Source organism: Tigriopus californicus, chromosome 3 (genome assembly GCF_007210705.1).
Source record: "Tigriopus californicus strain San Diego chromosome 3, Tcal_SD_v2.1, whole genome shotgun sequence".
Taxonomy (NCBI): domain Eukaryota; kingdom Metazoa; phylum Arthropoda; class Copepoda; order Harpacticoida; family Harpacticidae; genus Tigriopus; species Tigriopus californicus.
In genome coordinates this window covers 4,781,964-4,803,552 of record NC_081442.1, presented here as the reverse complement: position 1 = coordinate 4,803,552, position 21,589 = coordinate 4,781,964, and the positions used below count along the sequence as shown (strand labels likewise).

Genomic DNA, 21,589 nt, shown 5'->3' with positions numbered 1-21,589 from the left:
CCTGTCCCTTTACAGCCAGCATGAAAAGCATTTAAGCTTTGAAATGGAGCTTTGTGTCTATTTTTGAATTATCAACAGACCAATCGGATCTGTTCATCTCTAAATACGGGTTGAAAGGTTTCCTCGAAAAGTGATCGTTTCAAAAAATTGTGTTACAATGATGAACTGGCTTAACAACAAAATGCGACAGTGGAGCCTTTTTGTATCAAATATTTAATTTTTTTCAAAAACACCCCTGACCTTCGACAATATCAACTTAATTGCATGAAACAGAGCTCTGTTAGCCTTTTACGTGAATCAATGGTTGTGCTTTTCCCTTTCATCGTTAACGGTTCTTGAAAACTCTGGAGAAAGGCTCCTAGACCAAAATAGCTGCTGCGTTCGTTCATATCCATTTTCCCACTTAACTTTTGGATCGAATTCCCGACTATCACATTAAATTGAAGTTACATCTTAGAAGCAAGCCTTACCATTAAAATAATCAACGAGCGTAATTTAGAGGACCGTATCGTTAAGCTCATTCAAAGTCGTCTGTCAGGTCGTCATCACTGCATATTACAAAAGGGCACCCAATTCATGGCAAAACGTTGTTTACAATAAATGAAATTAGATAACTGAGAGCACATGCGATGTTTAGGAATTGTGATAAAAACTACTATCACATCGCTGAATTTTTCAAATGCAAACAGAGTCTATTAAAAATCTTTGTCATCGAGAAAACAATGCAACATCCGTATCAATGTTTTAGATTCTTCATGTACATAGATTCTTCGACAGATTGAACCCCAATAAGATGACAGCAGAGCACCATAGAAAACGAAAATAAAACTCCTCCCAAAAAAATATTCTGTACTTTTCAACAAAGAGTAAATGATCGATTTACCTTCGCCGTCTCGGTAATCTTTGGAAATCTTTAATCTCGTCGTCCTTTTAGATTGTGAAGTACAAAGCACTGGACTGATTGGACTTTGATTAATAATGGTACCATCTTTGAGCGCCAACAAGCGACACATATTCATGGTCGGAAAATCTACCAAGGTCAATCCTGGACAATGGTTCTGCAAAAGAGGAAGGAAACCCATTACACCTTTGGATACGTCATAGCCTTTAAGCACGCACAGACAGCAATGCCAACCTACCCAAGCTAGCAACAAAACAGCCTACTTTTTCCTTGAAGGCTAAACAAATGCTTAAGGAATCCCATCCCCATCCTAAGTGATTCAACCTTTGGCCTTGAGGGCATGACTATGGTTGGGAATATTTTAACGAGCCTTTGAAGTTTTAAGCTCACCTGACTGGTTCCAATCATGTTATTGCACTCAAAACACAGTATGGCCTTCACCTCCATGATTCTCAGCACATTCCATAGCAGGATCCTGCTTAACCACTGAAAGCCATTCATCATTTGGTATTACCAAAAAATGAGGGACGAAATCATTCTCAAATCACAGAGTATTGTTGGCACGTTGTCATAGCCATTGAACTTGAAGGTGATTGTCCGACATGCGCGAGTCACAAACATTCACAAATTCACAAAAGGATCCAACTTATGATTTCGGTCAAAGACGGTCAAACGCGTCCTCACCATGGGGGACAAATATCTATTTATTGAGGTTCGAAAAAACTCGCCAACGAACACATTTTGCTTGGCAGAGCCCGAAAGGAGTGCTTTCACATGATTGTTTTATAACCCACTAATACTAATACCCACCGCAAACTGGACAGAACCGTGTTCTCGTTCGGTTGAGCGCATGGTTAGAGCGAACTCTGTTTAAACACCAAAAAAGGAGCAACATTCATGATCAACTGAATAGTAACGGATATTGAATGTAATAATCAGGTGTAGGACAGTCAAGGTGCGATTTGCTTCCAAACTGTTTACGAAAGCATTCAAGTGAGTCGAGAAAAAAGCTTATTTTTTTATTTCAGGTATATCGCTCTAGAGGGCAATATTTTGTACTTTAACCTTTGTTTCTGACTCATATCCTAATTGGATCAGTATGATTTTACTAATGATTAGAAATTCAAGAACAACGTACCAGATCTGTGCCAGCAAGTAGATAAATTTCCAAAATGCCGTTTTTCTGATTTTTTCCCCTCAAAAATCTCGGTGTCATTTTTAAATCATCAAATTTTAGGACAAATTAAGGAACTTACTCATGACAACACTAGAAAAGTTTATAATTTTATTTCATTTCATATCATAAAGTTTTCCACCCCTATGATAATAAAAAGTGTCCATTAGAGCATTTCCTAGTTCATAGCTGTTTTAAACGCTGAACGTGAGAGCTTTATAGCCTCTGATCTTATTTCTGATCATGCGAATCGAATTTTGCTTAATGGAAACTTAAGTGGTTGTGGTGAAAATGTCATACTTAGCCAAGATGGCGTTTCCTTCACTAACTTCATGTAAATTCGGAAAAAATTAACTTGATAGTTAGTACTCATCATGAAAATTCTCCAATGAAACAAAAATTTGTCTTTCTTATCGGTTCCAAATACTGCACCTTCTCTATGATTCTGGTTCACTTGTATGGTTGTCAAAATATACTTGGTCCCAAGTCGCGTTATTTAAAGGAAAGCAACGTGGTCTCTTGGTTGTGTTGTTAGGTACGCATATTTATGATTAGTGATCATTACTGTTTATAAGGGTTTGGGATGACTTTCCTTCTTCCTTCAGGTTGGAAGCCTTTCAAGAACTTGGCCCTCGTTCCACAGACAAGTACACTTGGACTTGTTCGTCGTTCCTGGTTTGTTCATAAACAATTAATGAGCTTCAGCCACTCAAACACAAAGCCAGGAACTCGGTTTGGGGTAAATGCTTTCAGAACAAGAATTCAAATGCCAATACTAGCACGTTTCCTACAAGCAGTGGTTTGTTGCCAAACGAAACGTTTAAGCCACATTGTTTATGATATTGAGGAGTTCAGCACTTCAAAAATGGTCGCTTTGTTCCTGCAGGTTTTGCTTGGTATTCCTTCGATCAATTGAGTGACTCACATAAAGTAATGGAGGAAGCCTTATCAGCATTGCCATCTTTATTGCTTCTAAGCTAAATCTTCATGTTACCGTAGACCCAGCCAAAGGCATTCGATCGTTACAGAATCATATAGATCATTCAAAGTAATTATGAAAACCTAATAATTAAGTCCACATTTTGAATAACATGTGACTACGTAATTATGAGTAAGTGCCCTCAATACCTAAATAATTAGGAATGGGTCCACGGTTGATTGAAAAACTTTTTGGAGGACCCAAGATCTCTTACAAATCTGGTTCAAGTGATCATCAATGTCGGGTTAAGTTGTCGTTGTTTGTAGAAAAGCCCTTAAAGTCACTGGCCCTAACAATCGTTAATCGTCCTCGGATTAGCCGGTTCCTAACCGTACTCTCTCCTAATTTTGATTGGAACGCACATGGAACTGAGCCCAAGGTGGATCAGGTGTGGTCTAGGGGTAAGGTGTATTCTAAAGAACACAACTAAGTGGAACAGTAATGGAAGCAAGGTGATGCCAAAGAAAGTAATCCGGCCCAAACACATTTGTTATCTAAGCCGAAGACATCTTCACCCCCCTCAATCTAGCGTCAATTATCTGTACTATACAAGAATACAAACATTCTGCTGTTATCGCTTAGTCCACGGAATGAGGAATAACTTTTCAAACCTGGGAATCCCGCTGAGTCTTGACGCTCCTCTCCCATCCAACGCTTCCAAGAATCACCACCCTCGAACTACTAAACTCCCTTTGTTCGAGCCCAGCTTGACTCTTTAGAGTACTCTCTGAGCATTTCAGAGGGCCCAGGCCTCATCTGGTCGAATTGGATTGGTCACCATCACTCATCAACTTCGGTTGGATTTGATCAGGTGTGGCCGAGTACATCTTACTTGTTCCCAACATGAAGCCACAAAGCGAGGTGGTAAAACAATTGCCGCACCTACACGGCCAATAATTATTGATGAACTTAACTATGTAGAGTTGAATCTAGGAAGAACCAGATTGGTCCGAAATAAGGCAGTGCTATACTTCACGATTGTCGCATTTCCCAATAAATAAGTCGATCTTTGGAGGAGTTCATAACAAAGTGCTGGATGTTTGGAGTCTACGTAAGGATTGCATCAACGGTGAAGCTTTGGTTTCCCATTTAAGCTCCATGCAACTAATAAGACGTCAATGTCGTCTAGTGATGATTGATGAAGAATCTTGTGAATAGTCGTCGACATTAAACAATGAAACCCAGACCTAATTTTGGTTCGCTTTATTTCCTTCCCGTGCCCAAAGTTCTGGACCTCAAATAAAAGACTGCTGATTGACGAAGCAACGGGGTTCTATGATAACCGTAAGCCGCTCTAAAGCGTATTGCTTGACCATGTTTGACCATTAAAAATCGATGGTTGTCAAATGGGCACTTTTTACCTTGTACATCGTGGCGAATGGGAGCTACCGCACGGGTTTGCTTCTGTTGACTTTAAATCCATCAATGCGTACGGAGACAACGGTAAGTGTTGCCTGAAGAGGTTATACGCAATACCTGTATGTATGAACAACATTGTCTTACGCATCTCACCCGCTTCACCGAGATAGCGAGAGAGAGGAGGGTATAGAGGGAACAGGAGGGATGGAAGCTTGTTGGTGAGGGCAACGTTGAACATAGTTGGCGTCCTTGACGTGGGTATAAATCAGGCCGATGAGTGGAACTAAGGAAGCATTGCTGCACAAAAATTCCCGCAACTCACAAGAGAGAATATCCATACTCGGGGAATCTCCAACTTGGGTACAGCCAACGGTTTCGAACAACGATATAAACTACATATCGTTCACTGAAAGTCATCATTCGAGTGCCTAGGGTACAGCAAGTGGAGGAGCAACTTCTCAAACCGTGATTCTATTTGATATTCAATACATTGAAATATTTTCACGAACACAAACACAATGGAAGCTTTCCGATTCTTTTACATTTGTGCCATGGTGGTCCTCGCTCATGCAGCCCCGGCTCCACGTAAGTAACCAAGATTACGAGTGCAAACAGAACTTCTATATTATAAACAAACTTGTTTGATGAACTTTTTTCAGAATTCGACCTCTCTGGTCTTTTTGGAGGGGGACAACCACAACAACAACAACAACAACAACAGTTCAATAATCAAAACAATGGCCAGTTTCAAAATAACCAGGTGCAACAACAGCAACAAGGCGGTCCTTTGGGCAACTTGAACCTGGGACACGCTGTGGGTGCTGCGGGCTTCTTGGGGGCGGGTCTTCTCACGGCCAAGAACATCAAGGAAGACAACACCCGGCTCTCCCTCCGCCCACAAGTGGGTCTGGCCTTCAACACCCAAACCCAGAGGTTGGAACCCAATTTGGGTGTGGGTGTCCAAGTCGGTGAGGGCAATGTGGCTCCCACCTTCAACTTGGGTGGGCAGTTCTCCGGAGGTAAAATCAACCCCTTCGTCACAGGTGGCGTGTCCACCTTCAATGACAAAGGCCAGATCAACCCCGGTATCAACTCTGGATTCACCTTCAACAACGGTCAAGCTCAAGGTGTGGTGGGTGGCAACGTTAACGTGGGCAAGTTTGACGTGGGTCGTCTACCTTTCTCTGGACGATAGATGGTGATCACTCGCTCTCCCTTTGAAATCCCCGCTGTTTCAAGCCAAATGTGATATTTATGGCAAACCATAATATTATTGATAATTAAACATAAAACGAAGATCAGTTTGGAAAAAAACCGGTCATCGGAGTTAGAATTGAAGTATTATTATTAATAATGACTGTTGTTTCTTTTGGCCATAGTTCGTTTTTCGAAGGAAAATGGGGAATGCGGTCTTTTTTGCAAAGCCTCGAATGAAATATGTAATTTCGCACTGCATAGATTAGCCAAGACCACACTTTAATTTATGCATTTCCCATATGAACCCATGTGGATTGGGCTGTGGTTCAGTGCTCGAGATAAGAACAAGCTAGAAAAAAGCGGATGAAAATATTGATTCACATTGGGTTTTGTTTATGAACCATCTCTCTAGGATACAGAAGGCAAACAAAACACGAACGTGTGGATCAAGATTATGCTGAAATATGCACCAGCATCATCAAAGCTGATGGCAGAATGGACCACTCTCCAAGAAGTAAGCTATCTTTCCAAGAATGCAGACAGACTCTTTCCTACCAGAGAGAGAGAGATTTTTCATCATACCTTAAGAGTAAGAAATCGAGATCGAGATGCTTGTTGTACAATTGATTTAGCCATCCTTGGAGATTGGATGCGTTTCTCACAAGCCCGAAAAACACACGCCAATTATCGTAGACATTGATCCATCCCTTCAAATATAGTTCTCGCTAGTCCACTGACCTTGCCATTGTACCATGGATTCCTGGAAAAGGAGCAAAGACGAAGGAAGGGCTCTTTCTTTCTCAGCAGGGTCCATTCGAGTGTTCGAGATGTTAGCGAAGGGATTTTCAGATGTGGGTTGTGTCTATAGGAATTGTCATTTTTGATGTATGGACCACTGCGTTGGATGGTTATGAATCATGTGAGAGTAGCAAGGTTTGAAGGTTGTGAGTGGAAGACGAAAGTAGGGGAGAGGTGAGCACACTCTGGTCTTTGAAGTTGTCTGCCATTCAGGGAGAGTGTTACCGTGTATTTTTTTGTTCTGAGATCTCTTGAGTAAATGTAGATGCCTTTTTTGTGGGGTTGGATAGAGTCTTGGAAGTGTTGGCATATCTGAGACGGGGACAAATTAGCTTTTGGGTACCCTCTTGAGACCTCTTTAAGTTGCATATGGATGAAAGACAGCGTTGATTAATTGCATTATTTATTCATAATGATCACCCAGTTTGTGGGCGAGAAAGACTCCCGTGGCTTTTGGGTCACTGGAGGACTGGCGCACCTACAGTTGCCTTTTATCCTTTAAATTTCAAAAGCATCAAAATCAACTAGTTGCGAAACTTGGGTTGCTCCTCGAAAACAGTTTCCATTCTGTTTTGACAAGGTAAATAATCAACTACACAACCATTCCTCCTCGAGAATGTTATGGTTTCACTTGGCATCTCCCTAAGATCTAAATGTAAATTTTAGGACTATTACCTCATCGTGGTCGTAAGTCAACTTGTCTAGCAATCAAAACGAGTACTGTTTCTAAAAATATGTGAAATGTAGATACGAGAAATGTAACGCATAAGTCAAACAATTGAAAACAGACAAAACTCTCAAATGATTGAAATGTACTTCAAAGTAAAGCCTAAGGACAATCACATTGCTAATAAGTGGTTATTATTAATTGCTGAACTATCTGCACAAGCAAATAATGGAAATGTTGAAAGTTCAGAAAATTGGTTTAGTACCCTGACTGACATCTTTCCCCAATCCATATTCAAGGCAAGCCAACATTTTTGCGGACCATAACACTAATTGTATAAATGCTCAAAAAACTTCTGGTTTCACCCAAAGCTGGATCAATCATGGGAATATTCTTCTTTTCCACATAAATTGTACTAAAGAAACCCTTGTTCTCGTGTCTTCTTCATGAACTGGTCACGTTGTTTTGAAATCAATAAAATCTTTTTTCTCGACTTTAAATTCTCTCTACAATGTAACCATTTCTTTTTCACATGTGTTCGGCTCAAAAGTTGTCAAATTGACTTTTCAAACTCCTGCTTTTTCGAGATATACCCCAAGAAGTAGAAAACCTCTCAATGAAGTTGCGTGATATTGGGTCGATACGTCTTGATAACTAGAAAGAAATTTAACAAAAAAAAGTCATCACACACACCAATTATGAATGACTTATATTCCTGCCTTTCATGTCTTTGACAGAGGGGCCAGCAATTTTATCTCGGAATTTTTCAGCCAAAGGACAGAAGAAAAACGAAGGGCGGGGGCGAAATTCAAAAGGAACAATACCCTGGATTTTTTCAACTGAAATCGAATCTTAACTGACCCTTTTTTTTTAAACAAAAAAGGATATTTGAAAAATGGAAGAACAAATAAACGTCAAAAATGCAATTTAAGGCAAAAAGAGTTAGGATTCCATTTTTTACAGCCTTGGTTATGAGACAATGTTTTCTGCATGTACATGCATGCCTTGCAAGTATTTCAAGGGACACGAAATACTCGCAATTCACATTTTGAAGTGATACATCTGCGTTTCACTAAAGATTAGAGCTTTGTTGCACGTTTTCCTTCATGTCGGTTCACATCGTTCACTCTGACTGGAAATGAGTGACGTAGATGAGTCCCAACTATCAACACCCTCGGACCGGTACCTGACAGTGCCTGCTTCCACATAGTACTAACATACAGGATGAAACATAGCACGCAGGTTCATGAGCTCTGAGGGTACGTTCACAATCCCCCCGGTTTGATGTTAATAAAACGAACTGCAATGGCAAAACAGCAACACAATATGAACGACAGTGAACCAGAGAGAGAGCTACGAAGAATAACATTGTTTGCATACTTCAAACCACCCACCCATCCATCTAAGCATCCACAACAATGTGGATCGAGATTGTCCTGGCCTTTATAGGCCTATCTATTTCGTTGTACAAGTACATGACCAGAAAGTACACGTTCTTCAGGGATCAAGGCATTCCATTCTTGACTCCATCTTTTCCATTTGGCTCCTCCAATGTTAAAGACCTTTTGCTGGGGAAAATTTCGGTGGTCGATATCAGCAATCGCATTTATTGGGATTATCCCAATGACAAGGTTGTTGGCCAGTTCCAAATAGGAACACCACAAGTTGTGATCAATGACTTGGACTTAGCCAAATGCATTTTGGTCAAAGACTTCGATCATTTCATGGATAGGAGAAAAGTGCCAACCGACGGTAAAAGCCAACGAAATAAGGTGTTCAGTACGATGCTGACGAGCTTGTGCGGGGATCAGTGGAAAACCATGAGAAGCATCGTTTCCCCAATTTTTACCAGTGGCAAACTCAAGTCCATGACCGTCTTGGTTAACAATGTAAGTATGAAATCTATGAACACCAGAGTTTAAGAATATCAGAACAATTAACATAGTGACATCTTTGCTGTACACTAATATTGGGGAAGTCCTGTACAAAATCAGTCGCCACACTGGAGCAAAAGTAGATCACAGTTCTTGGATGAAGATGTTAAACGTATTTTTAATTGTTAATCAAGTATTCCCAATTTGATTTGGTGGTCACTGCTTTTTCATTTTGGTATCATGGCGTCCGTTACCCCCATAAATAGTAGAACTAAAAAAGACAACTAAATCAGGGTCTTGTAACCTCGAGGCTAATGAGTAATGAACAAGAGGGCGACAAAATGAAACTAATTTCAACACTCGCCATCAGAAAAGTGTTTTCTTTTATCTAATAGATCATTTAAATTCCATTCTTTTTTTTGTTCTTTGTGGATAGACGGGTCCGGACTCGCCTTGATTTCTGTCATTAGATTTCTTCATCAAACTGACCTCTAAGCCCGCTATAGTTTTGACTATATAAGGTGTAAATCTTTCAAAGGAGATTGCATTAGCACTGTATAGTATTGCAAAAGCGCTTTGTTTTTTTGTTGCACTCGAGTCTGTTAAAATGTTAGAAAATCAAAGGATTCTCGCAAGCGCTAGCCACGGACTTCTAGAGATGTGGACTGTGAAGGGAAACGAAAGTTTCGTATCGCCTGGACCATTCACTTTATTGGAAATTACCACTATTAGTAAGGATCGCAACATCTTGTCTAATAGGTGAACTTAGCCAAATTTGAGCCCAAAACTGTTTGGGATTGTCAGAAGATTTGGGCTAAGCTTTGTAGTAATCACCACACATAATTCGACATTTCGGCCTGCTCTTGGTCAGCTGCACGAGCTTTTAACATCATAACTTTAAAACAAGCTATTTTAGAAGTACAGAAAATAAAAATGACTTGCCTTTAATTGAAGAGATCTACATTCCTTATTTCAATTCTTTCATTCGAAAAGTTGCTCAGAGTCGCTCTGACCGGAGCAGGCCGATTTGACGTTGGCCTGTTCACAGTCCATGTATCTAGAATTTCGTGCGCTAGACCATACTTCCAATACCACAAAGGAAAGGTTATGATAGCCTTTGGGATAAAGTACTGGCTTACGGTGTCGTACGTCATTTGCATCAAGTTTTTGAGTCCAAGTTGACGAATTTCGCTAATGTACCGTATACCTGTAACTATTTTCCACTCAAATAAATCAGTTCTAAGTTCGCTAGGAACATCATCATGGGCTTTGCAAAAACACCTTTTTAGGACAAGACTTTCGGTACCCCTTTTGAACAAGTTCATTAGAAATGAATTGCATTATTGTTGGGAAGAAAAACGAAGCTAGCGTTTCATTTAGGAAAATAATAGCTATGTTCTTACTATTGGCATTTCATTTCAATTTGCATTGCCACGAAAATTAGAGAGGCCATCAACGGAAACATTCATTTTGTCCAAAATTGATACCCGAAGCTGCCATTTGGCAACTAAACCAGTGATCATATACAAAATGCGTGGCATTTTGCCACAAAGCATTTTTGGTTTGGTTTTTCACGGGCTTTTCTAACCGCTACAGGGAATGTGATCCCCAGTACTATTAAAATGAAAGATTATAATTCGTCTATTTATTACCTTTCAATTTTTATATGTTATTTGGTCTACCAACGAATTTGAGTTGGCAGACCGAGCTAATCCTTGAATGTAGGGTTGATCTGGAATGCTATCTAAAAATTTGTCCAAGTCTGACTTGAAAGATGCTACCGGATCAACAAGGCCTACGTATTCCTTACGGATATTAGAGGGAAGCAAATTAAACAATGAAGGAGCCCGAGAAAGAAGAGATGTGGACTTCATTGTTCGAACTAGCCTGGATTCTCGAGGGCTTGAAGGTGCTCTCAAAACGCACATTAAGCCTCTACGGTCACTAGAATTGACCCTAAATCCTGGGTTGGGACAAAGCTCATGGATGCTTTTGAAGACGTACAGTATCAGATACCTTTCGTACCTTCTCTGAACACTGTACAGTCCCAACTTTTTTAGCCTCTCCCAATATGAGAGCTCTCTCAATCCTGTGATGTTCCTAGTGAAACATCTTTAGACTTGCTCGACCTTTTGCAAACCTGCTGAACTCATTGGAGCCCAAATGGGTGAGGCATATTCAAGATGTGGCTGGACAATCGACTTGTACAGAGTTAGCATCGTGATGCTATCTCTGGACTTAAACGTGCGATATATCCAACCACACATTTGAAAAGCCTTACCCACCTTCAGCTGGATATGCTCATCGAACTTTCCATTATTTTGGAGGACTACACCTAGATCTTTCATAGATGAGACCTGCTCAATATCTTTACCTCCATTATCTACGAGTGGAGTATTTAAAGGAGTTGACCCAAATGTCATTGAGCGGAATTTCATTCCGTTCAGGGCCATATTACTCTCAGTTACCCAAGAGTAGATTCGATTTAAGTCCTTTGCAAGGCTACTGGAATCTTGGCCATTCCTACCAGAAACTAACTTTGTATCGTCAGCATAAGAAGAGAGACTGGCAGTGATACTAAGCTTTTGAAGCGGGGCAACGAATATTATAAACAAGAGGGGCCCTAAGATCGAACCCTGGGGAACACCTGACTTGACATCATGTATGTCACTAAGGGATCCCTCAACCTTAACCAATTGCTTCCTACCAGAAATGAAACTTTTTAACCAATTGAGAACCCTGCCTTGGATCCCAATTTCATGGAGCCTGTTAACTAAAAGCCCATGATCTACCTTGTCAAAGGCCTTGGCAAAGTCGAGATAAACTACATCAACTGATTCATGACTCTCTAGTCCCTCAATAACCCGCTCAATATGTTCAATCAGTTGGGTAACCGTGCTAAAATGTGCTCGGAACCCATGCTGGCTAGGAGGAAGGACTTCATGAATATCAAGAAATTCAACAAGTTTGAACTTCATGATCTTCTCAAACACCTTCGCAATATTCGAAGTGAGAGAAATCGGCCTGTAATTACTGGGGAGCGACTTATCTCCCCCTTTAAAAATTGGAACAACATGAGCTAACTTTAGTGAAGATGGAAACTTGCCCTGATCCAAGATGCAGCGCATCAAGTACGAGAAAACAGGAGCGAGAACCAGTGAGCATCTCATCAGAAACTGAGATGTCACACCATCAGGACCAGGAGAGCTGGAAAGCCTCAAGTCCCTTATGGCCTCTAAAGCATCTTGATCTGTGACTACAAGATCATCTAAACGCTCAGCTTGACTAACCATGTCAATCTCAACAGACTCATCTTCAGAGCAATGAGCTGTTGCTTCCGAACTCAGTGGGGTTGAAAACACACTAGAGAACTGATCTCCAAGCATGTTAGCCATAGTCTCTACATTGCTAATGGCTGCCCCATCAACCTCAAAAGGCCCAACAGAGTGTTTCATTTTTCTCGTAGAGTTCGCATAAGAGAAAAATGCCTTCGGATTCGACCTGACCTCCTGAACCACCTTACTAATTAATCTCGAATATCATACAAACAATACGTACCCCACAGAATGCATGCATGAGTTAAGACGCTCCCTTATGTGCAGTGAATTCTGATGGAAATGTTGATCCTTGATAAAGTTTCAAACTTTTCGGCGTACCAGTAAACAACAAAAGGTTGCACAAACAGAAGCCCTTGATGCAAATAAAGCAATCCATTGACAATGACGACTCATTAACCATATCAAATTATTCTTAGAAACCCGTGTCTTATGTAAAGATTCAAATCTATGAAAAAAGTTGAGCTGGCTTAAGCTTTTGAATCATCTCTTTGACTCTTCAAAGTCCTTTGTACGACAATGAAGAAAAGAAACAGAACATTCTGAGTGTGCGTCCAATTTTTGTATGGTTACACGCTAAACTCTAATTGTTTTGTAAAAGTCAAAATTCAAATTCATTGATATTAGTTTAAGAAAGTTTTGTGCGTCAAGAAACATATCTGTAAAAAATTCGTTCGATAAATGATCCGATCTTGATTCTACAAACCACTCTGATTCATTGAAGTACAAAATCCCTAATGAATTTGTGATCGTTGTAGGTTGGTGATGACTTTGTTCAATATCTGTCCAAATTCAGTGAAAGTGGAGAGCCTTTCAACGCAAAGGATACTTTCACGAACTTTACTTTGGATTCAATAGCCTCATGTGGCTTCGGATTTGAGGCTCGGAGCCTGAAGAACACGGATAGTCAATTCAGAAGCATGGTAGGAGGCAACTAATTTCCAATTTTTGGCATCCTACTGTACATACGGTACTTGTGTCGTTTCTTTTGTCCCGAACTATGAACGTACATAGGCTTTGATACCGACATGTCCCAAGGCCTTGGATCGTTCTAGTCAGCCATCGATGCAATCCATTTCCTGGAACTGTATACATGAAGTCTATTTTCCTTTCAGATAACCAAATTGACTGATGTTAACCAAGTTCTTCAATTTGGCCAATACGCTTTCATGGCCCTTTTTCCATCTTTGTCCAAGATGATGAATGTTGAGCTGGATCTTTTCAATAGAGAGGCGGGAAACTTTGTCTTGGACGTTTTAGGCCAATGCATAAAAGAGCGGAGAAATTCAAAGGTCCGAAGGAACGATCTACTGGATCTCCTATTGGATGCCTTGGAAGCTGATCGCCAAGGAATTAAGCAAGAACTTGAGAAAGATCAATACGACCAAGATGCTGCTATTCATGTCTCAAGGACAAGTTCCATCCCGGATGATGAAATTGAACTCTTCCTTTTGTCCAACGCTTTCATTCTGTTCTTTGCCGGGTTCGACACATCCTCCACAATTATGAGCGTTGCCTCCTATTTCTTGGCAACTCATGAAGATGTCCAAGAGAAATTATACGACGAAATAAGTGAAGCTATTGCTCAGAATGATGGCAGTGATGTTTTGGACTATACCACCGTTCAAGCACTACCTTATTTGGACAAAGTGGTCCACGAAACCTTGCGAATCTATCCCCTGACCATTATTGAAAGAGCGTGCGTGAAGGACTACCAAATCCCCGGAACCAACTTCGTGATTGAAAAGGATATGTTAGTCCAAATCCCATCCACGGCCATCATGAAGGATCCCAAGTACTACGACAATCCCAACGAGTTTGATCCGGAGAATTTCAGCCCCGAAGCCAAGGCCAAAAGGAATCCATACGCTTTCCTGGCCTTTGGCCAAGGCCCTCGTAACTGTGTAGGAATGCGATTTGCTCTGCTTCAAGTCAAGATATCACTGATTCGTCTCTTGGCCAATTACAAACTCGAGCGTTGTTCCCAAACTCTCACCGAACTCATTCCCGATCCCAAATCTATAACTATTCAGCCTAAAGGAGACATACTACTCACGATTTTGCCACGATAAATGAATAAACTCTGGCTTTCAGATTTTTTGTCTCTCTATTATTATCTTGTAAGATTTGATTATGTTTGAATTGATTTGTCTCTTGGTGTTAAGTTTAGTGATACAGTATAGATTATTAATACAACTGGATATCTGATTCACATAAACTTGAATCAAATTTCAAAAATTTTTTTGTAGTGCTTTCAAGGATACTTTTAGAGCTAAACTAGAATTCTATGGCATTTTGTAGCCAATTCAAAGGAGGCATGAAAAATCTAGTGGCCGGGTGTTCTCCAACCGGTACAAAAGTACCTCGGCATGAAAATGTTCCACACGATTAAAATCTTTGCTAACATACTAATGCTTACCGCAGAAAAAGATGACAAATTTGAATGCATCCAGGAGGGAAGTTTGACTTCAAACCGTTTGCAAACTCATCTTCTGATCCAAACTCCCTCAGCACAAAATATAGCTATTCAGTCAGATGACCTTAACAACGATCCCAAAGAAGAATATGATTGCATATGAAGAATGGGGAGAGGTTTTGGGCGAGGAATGGAATAGCAAGACGTTCTTGAAGCGTTAAGATCTGACGGTTGGGAAGCAAACAAGCAGCAACGTTTTCTGCACTTTTTTGAACAAGCTCCTGCTGATATTTCATTCAAGTACAGTTTGCTAGAACAAAATCATAATAATACATGTGGGCACACTTTTATCCCAAGGAATTAAGAACTTGCACTTCGTTACATATTAATGAGTAGCTCAAAAAGGGCGCAACATTATTCAAGACACAATCATGTATGTGTTGATGCATTTGTGCATGGGTTTTGGGGCATATTGTTCTGACCTTCAAGGTTGATTGATTGCATTGTTTGCTAATGGTACAAGTCAGAGTTATTTGGCTGACAGACGTCGCATGGGTATACACTACCTAGAAACTGAGGATGACCAAATGATCAGCTCGTGGAAACCCCAGACTTGGGAGTTGTTTCAGAAACAGTTCGTTTGAGGCAGAACATGCTAGATTGCCAATTGGAAAACACTGGGTTTTAAACAGGCTACAACGGGTGCAAGAAGGTAAGTGAATTTGGACATTGTGTTCCTAAAACTTCCGAAATCTATGGGTCTTCCCCTAAATCTGGTCAACCTGAAGAAACCGTTAGCGCATTGCTTTAAGTTATTAACGCTATGAGAAGCTTTCCATCAATATCAGATTCTAGTGGTCTTGGAGAATGGGCTTCGAAACATGAGAAATGGAAAGCAAGACATGGCTGGGTGCCTGTGCAAGGCGTTTAGTTCTAACCGTAATTGCAGTTGTACGCCATGCAACTGTGTGCTTTGGTGGGACATCTCCTCCCTAGCTCACCCTAGTGTTAAACCTCAGAACGTGATCTGGACGTCTGCTATTGGTTTGCTAAATCATAGAGTACGTCAGTCGTGGAGTAGAAAGCTCTGTCGAAGATCGAACGTCTTCTAGCGAGGTTTGATAGAGCTATGCGTTACCTCCTGTTCCGATGCATTCCCGCTGAGGGAGTGCTTGGAGTACTCAATGAATTCCATCTTCATGTTCAAGCACTCGATGAGGAGGTAACGCAAAACTGCAACGTCTTCTAGCAAGGTTTCAGAGAGCTTTCCACTCCACTACTGTCGTACTCAATGCCTAGATTTGATTCAAAGTCATGTGATTTGCCTTGCAGCTCTAACCAAACCATTTTTCACCATTAGTCATTCGAAAAATCTGTATCAAACTTTAGTCCAAAGATGCAAAGCGAGGGTAGCAACTTGCTTAATCTAAAATGCTTAAAAATGTACATTGCATTCTTTCCTTAAGCATATAGGAGCTTGTCAGAATTTTTTTCTTTATTTGTCAAGAAGATTTTTTCATTAGGATTTGGCTACATTTTTATAGAGAGCATTTTCCTAGTTCCGACACATGGGAATGTATGGATTTTTTTCTTGAGTGACCCTGCCATTTTCATGCATCAATAACTCGGAGGTTCTACGAAAATCCTGGTTGAGAGAGCCTTTTCGTACTTAACCAGCTTCGGTACTTTCAAGACCTAGACTAAGCCGATATTTCAAGATTGTACTCGGTGGCATCGAAAACTAGATATTTTGAGGGCAATCCTTTGTTCTGAAATTCTAGCACCTTCGCTAATGTAGTTAACAGCTCAGAAAATGTTATGTAATAATCTAAGCAATTTGGTTGGACAAGTTTCATATTTGAACATGTCATTTCTGCTTATGGTTATTGAAGCTTGAAGGCACCATCGCGATCCAAGTTCACTTCTGTCCTCTTCACTTTCTACTTGAAAACATCAAACTAGAGGCTTTAATGGAAGTACCTCGATTCATGGACTCTGCCCTTCGAAACTCAAGGTTGTGAGCACATTCATGATCAAAGGCAATCGATTTTGAAGTTTATCCACAACTTCACAATGAATAAGTAGTAAAAATGATAGGGAATGATTTCTTGACCGAATTATTTTTTCTCAATCTCACTTTGTACAAAGAAGCAATAACAGAGCCACTGGCCGATCAATACTTGAATTTTTAAAGCGATTGATGTTACAAGACCTATCGGCCAAGTTTTCGCCTGTGCTTGTTTCATTTCCATCTTTGGCATGTGTCCATGATATGGCGATTGAGTTACATGAGACTTCTGATAATCTTTGGCCAAGCTCGCTCATTCAATGAATAAGATGAACCATGGGCTGATCAATGAGGCTTGAAAATATCCCTGAGGTATGGAACAATACTCGAGCTCGAGTGAGTTTGTACTGCACAACATTTATTCCGAGGACCGAGGAAGATTCCCGTAGAGTTTCTCTACGTTTGTTCCAATGAATTTCCCTTGGCCTGGGAAGTTGGGAAGAATAATTTGGAGCTCGGGGATGGCCTGAAGTTCCCCAAGGGACAAATATATGATTTCTTTTTTTTGTTAAGGAATTTGACATGGTGCAATTACTCGATTATATGTAATCAATTACGTTTTATCAACCCTGATTAGTCCGGCATTATTTATTAATGTTTCATGTTTTGAAATAATGTGCCTGCACAATCGTGTAATGTTGCAACTAGAATGATGATTATACATTTTGGTAAAACTCCGACTATCCTTTTATGATTTGTCATATTGTAAGTTCTTGTTTGTTGCGAAGTCAGATGGCAGCTCTCTCGCTGGGGCTGCCACCTGATTTTTGCTGTCCCAATTGAGGGATATTCTCCTCTTCGTCGTCACAGCCAACATTTTTTAGCCAAGTTTTTTGACACTCTTGGTTTTGAATTCTTTTTTGATCCCATCAAACCTAAAAATTGGTTCACCTGACTCGCCCGCAATGCACTCTTTTGGGCTTGCTTCCTCTGTGGTCTGCCCAAAACCGGATCTTAAATCCTGGATGAGTCATCAAGCGAACTCGAATTGAAACTCCAAGCAGGAGATGGATTCTTGGATACGGTCGTCTCCTCTCCTCTCGTGTCACCCGTCTCACCACGGTGGTCAAAAAGCCTTATCAAGTATTGAGAGAAATAAGCAAATCCATCTTAACACTCTTCTTCCTTGCAAAAACCATAAGAAGTCATTTTGATCTGATTGATTTATTGAATTCTGGCTCAAATTTAACGCTCATATAGCTAATAGTTACCAAGATTTGTTTGGATATTTCTGTTAGACATCAAATAGGCTTTTGAACAATTGTGGCAGTCCTCTTAATGGTGAGACGAGAAGGGTAAGCTACTCATCGAAGAATCCAGCTCGGACAAGCGGTGAGAGGAAATTATATTTTGGAGTAGACCACCTACGCGCAAAGGCCGTCTCAAGAAAGGGCAAGACGGTCAACTAAATCCCATAACTTGTCCTACAAAGCATTAATTATGAAAAAGTAAATGTTGCCGCACTTATGGATACTTTATTAAATCAGGAGGCTAAGGGAATCGAGTGCATACGAACTAAGAGTTACCTGCTTGATGAAAAATGTATTTTAATGTATGTAAAAATAAATCATTCTAAGCTTTTATTCTTATGGTACAGACATTCATAGACAGATTGTCTTCAATTTTGAAAAGCATTCAATGCTTAGTTATTGAGCTACATCATTCTAAAGATTTCAAAATGTGTCAGGGTAATGGATAATTTTAAAATGGTGTACGGTAACAATGCATTAATCAATGGTTTTTCAAATTTAAAAATAAGACGCACAAGCCATAAAAGAAAAACATTAATCTCCAACCAAAAAAAACAGCTTGGGAGATACGTGTCATGTCAACCACCAACAGAAAGGTTCCATAACATTGCTTGTTTTCAACGCCCTTGGTTTGCCACGAAAAAAAACGAAACTTAATCCACCGAATTTCGGCCTAAAACTTACTCCGTTGGTCAAACAAATGGTCTTTATTTTCTATCACTTGTTGAATGTGTTTACATTCTTGTTTTTGGTTTAAGGAGTGCAGTAGTCCAGTCTTTTGTATGGGTCTAAAAGGATCGCATCGTTTGGTAGCAACAAAATAAGGAAAATCATCCATGGAGATATTGTTAGACTTGCACTGGTATTTGAGAGGCAAATCCAGGATAGGACTTTGCGGTTTCCATTAACTTTTGGGATAGCTCTGGCTGTTAAGCTATCGAAGCAAACCATTTCCAGAGTATTAGTAACTGCAAACAGCCTTCCTTCATGTTGAATCAAAAGCTACCCACTGGAAAAAGAACGGCGTCAATTGTAAATTTAACGAAGGTACAATATGGAAAAAGCAAAAGTAGGAAGGGATTGCTTTACTGAGCTGATTGCCTGGTATCTCCATTATGATGTCACACTGTGCATTAAAAGATGACAAAAGTCCAGCATAAATGTGGACAATCATTACTGCTCCTTCTACTCTCGCAAAAACGCAGAAAGCTCTCATCACTCGAACTATTCTGTACATGTGCATAGCGGTGCACTTTCAATGCCTTTTAACGTTTTGACGGATATACCCAAACACATCTTGGGATTTTTCTAGCTCGTAAAATCATTAGAATTTTTTGTGTATTATTGCTTTATGGAGTTTCTAGCACACATAAAAAACTTACATGCCTGAAAACATCATAAAAACTGAAATCTTCCAAAACTTAGTTGATGAGAATTGGGCACACACTTACTTAGTACCTATTTGGAAATTATGATGCGATTTATTTAACCGCTACTTAGCTAACTCATATTAAAGGGCGCAATTTTCATCGATTTTAGCTTCAAAATGCCTAGGAGCGCTACTACTTCTTGTATGGTTTCCTTTACTTGTCTCAGCCATTTTGATTTTCTTCGAGCCTAATCTTTGTAGGCCTCATAACAAGAAATGTTTGATCGTTGAGTAAATAGCTATCTTTTTTGACTGGTTTATTTTAGTGGATTTACAAAGTTTACCAAATTTGTTCAGATCTTGGAATGGGACAGAGGCGGGCATGAAGTAAAGATATGTTACTCCTGTTACAATAAATGTTTAGCTGTTGTTTAACATACAGAGAACATTTTTCTCTTTTATTGAACGACGTTTCTCTTTTTCTGAAAGACAGTTTGCCCATGTCCGATATCAAATTTGTTCACGGTGTGATGTTGAATTAAAGTCGAAAAAGTTGTGTCGAAAAAGGTGGGATTGATGAATAGAAACAGAATAACTAGCTCACGAAAGATAGGTGCACGAAACAAAACTATTGCCCCTTTTCCAGCAAAATTTGTTCCCTTTTCCCCGGCTTGTCAACTGCTTTCATTATCGAAAGCATTAAATGAGTAGAAGACCTTAAGTGCGTTACCTTATCCAACTTGGCTTGAAGTGCTTCAGTGCGCCCAAATGTCTTTTTGGAGAGCATATTTGTGCCGCTCATTAAAGTCGATTAGGTTCTCGAGTCAATGATGAACCAACTATTCAAACGTACCTTAGTGTATTCAACTGCCGGCTCCGGGATTTGAACCCACATCATCAGAGGACACGATTTTTGCCTTGTTCTTGCTGCCCCCTCGATCTCTCATCTCTCAGTCAGGACGAAGTTACCTTTGCACTAGTGAGTGAAATACTCGAAGCATTCAAACTGGTCTATTACGGTATCTTTTCTATTAACACTTTTTATTACTTGAGCAGTTTTGTGAGGAAAATTCCAGATGGGTCCAATCTTTTTTGCCATCTTTGATCCAATAAAAACAAGACGTTATGGCTTATGGGGATCCAAGGTTTCTTTTCATTTTTTTATCACAGACCTGCTATTGCTAAAATGTGAATGTTCGAGACCAAAATATACATAAACATACATCTCCAGGCTTGCCCGTAAGTTCCTGCTCATTGGATCATGCTGGATCAATCGGGTTCCAGCATGCTCCAAACCTCCACAGCCTCGTTCTTTGAAAAAGAAGATGGTAATGATTCTGAACTGAGCTCGTTAGTTCCATTTCGACCAAAATAGCCAAGTGCTCAATTTTCATTACGAAATCAAAAATCCAGACATCGACGTCAAAAGAACCAGAGTCAACAAGAAAAGTGTTTGAAAGTGCAATTTTAGTGAAGTTATGTGCGTTCAACCTTGTTTTCGAAAAGACCAATGTTCTCTGTGGAGTTCATCTCTTGGATGGAGTGACACCGGTGGACCAGGTTCAAGGTCGTTTCCACTTCCTTGTTCTCTTGATCAAAGTCTGAGCTGAGTTCCCCAACACCCGGTTTGACAGAGAACTGTGAAATGAGAATGTCAACCAAGACGAGACTGTCTGGATGAACTAGACCATGGCGGTTGATCTTTTTAGAAACGTCATTTGATAGAATTTTTTATTAGTTCCAACCTGCAGTACATCTAAAATTCATGTTCTGGTTCAAAATCAGTGCAAGGAAGCGAGTGCAATTGATCCCAATGTCAATTTGTCGAGGCTTGTCCATTTGGATGAATATCAGGGTGCATTCACAGAAAATGGAACAACACGCCATGTTTGGAACGCATATGTGGTAGAATCTCACAAGGATATCTATGAAAGTTTAAGAGATGCTTTATTGACCAATTGAAATGCATGATAGACTGTCTTGACATAAAAAAACTCGAGGATTGTTTATCTTCTAAATGGACTTTGATGTAACAATCATGTTCCACTTTTTCGACAATGAGCATTGAACCGACAAGAATGTGCTTTTAAACAACTTAACCACACTGGTTATGTGTGGTAAGGGAAATGTACTTTGTCCTTGATCCAAGTTGATTAAAAAAATGTGCTTATTTCCTTGTTAAATTGGAGAGCATAAAACCGC

At 40.0% G+C, this 21,589-nt stretch overlaps 3 protein-coding genes across 4 annotated transcripts in view; 2 read left to right on the top strand and 1 right to left on the bottom strand.

The window, feature by feature from the left end:
• LOC131877797 (uncharacterized) overlaps positions 1 to 21,589 on the bottom strand; it is a 77,348-nt gene that overhangs the window by 3,415 nt on the left and 52,344 nt on the right. The window contains exons 1-2 of one of the 2 annotated variants that reach the window (XM_059223585.1): positions 1,292 to 1,705; positions 884 to 1,058 (exon numbers count right to left, since the gene is read on the bottom strand). In XM_059223585.1, the coding sequence (XP_059079568.1) occupies positions 884 to 1,058; positions 1,292 to 1,405 (289 nt within the window). In that variant the 5' untranslated portion in view covers positions 1,406 to 1,705. Of the gene's footprint in view, positions 1 to 883; positions 1,059 to 1,291; positions 1,706 to 21,589 lie in introns of those variants that run through there. The other variant, XM_059223586.1, reaches the window with a different exon arrangement.
• Positions 4,628 to 5,711, top strand: LOC131877804 (uncharacterized). The gene is made up of 2 exons (XM_059223603.1): positions 4,628 to 4,998; positions 5,073 to 5,711. Exons 1-2 carry the CDS (start codon positions 4,932 to 4,934, stop codon positions 5,606 to 5,608), a joined length of 603 nt encoding a protein of 200 aa, XP_059079586.1. The 5' UTR covers positions 4,628 to 4,931; the 3' UTR covers positions 5,609 to 5,711.
• LOC131877798 (cytochrome P450 6B7-like) lies at positions 8,385 to 14,379 on the top strand. Its single transcript, XM_059223587.1, has 3 exons — positions 8,385 to 8,964; positions 13,043 to 13,207; positions 13,400 to 14,379. The coding sequence occupies exons 1-3, from the start codon at positions 8,494 to 8,496 to the stop codon at positions 14,354 to 14,356; spliced, it is 1,593 nt and encodes a 530-aa protein (XP_059079570.1). The 5' UTR covers positions 8,385 to 8,493; the 3' UTR covers positions 14,357 to 14,379.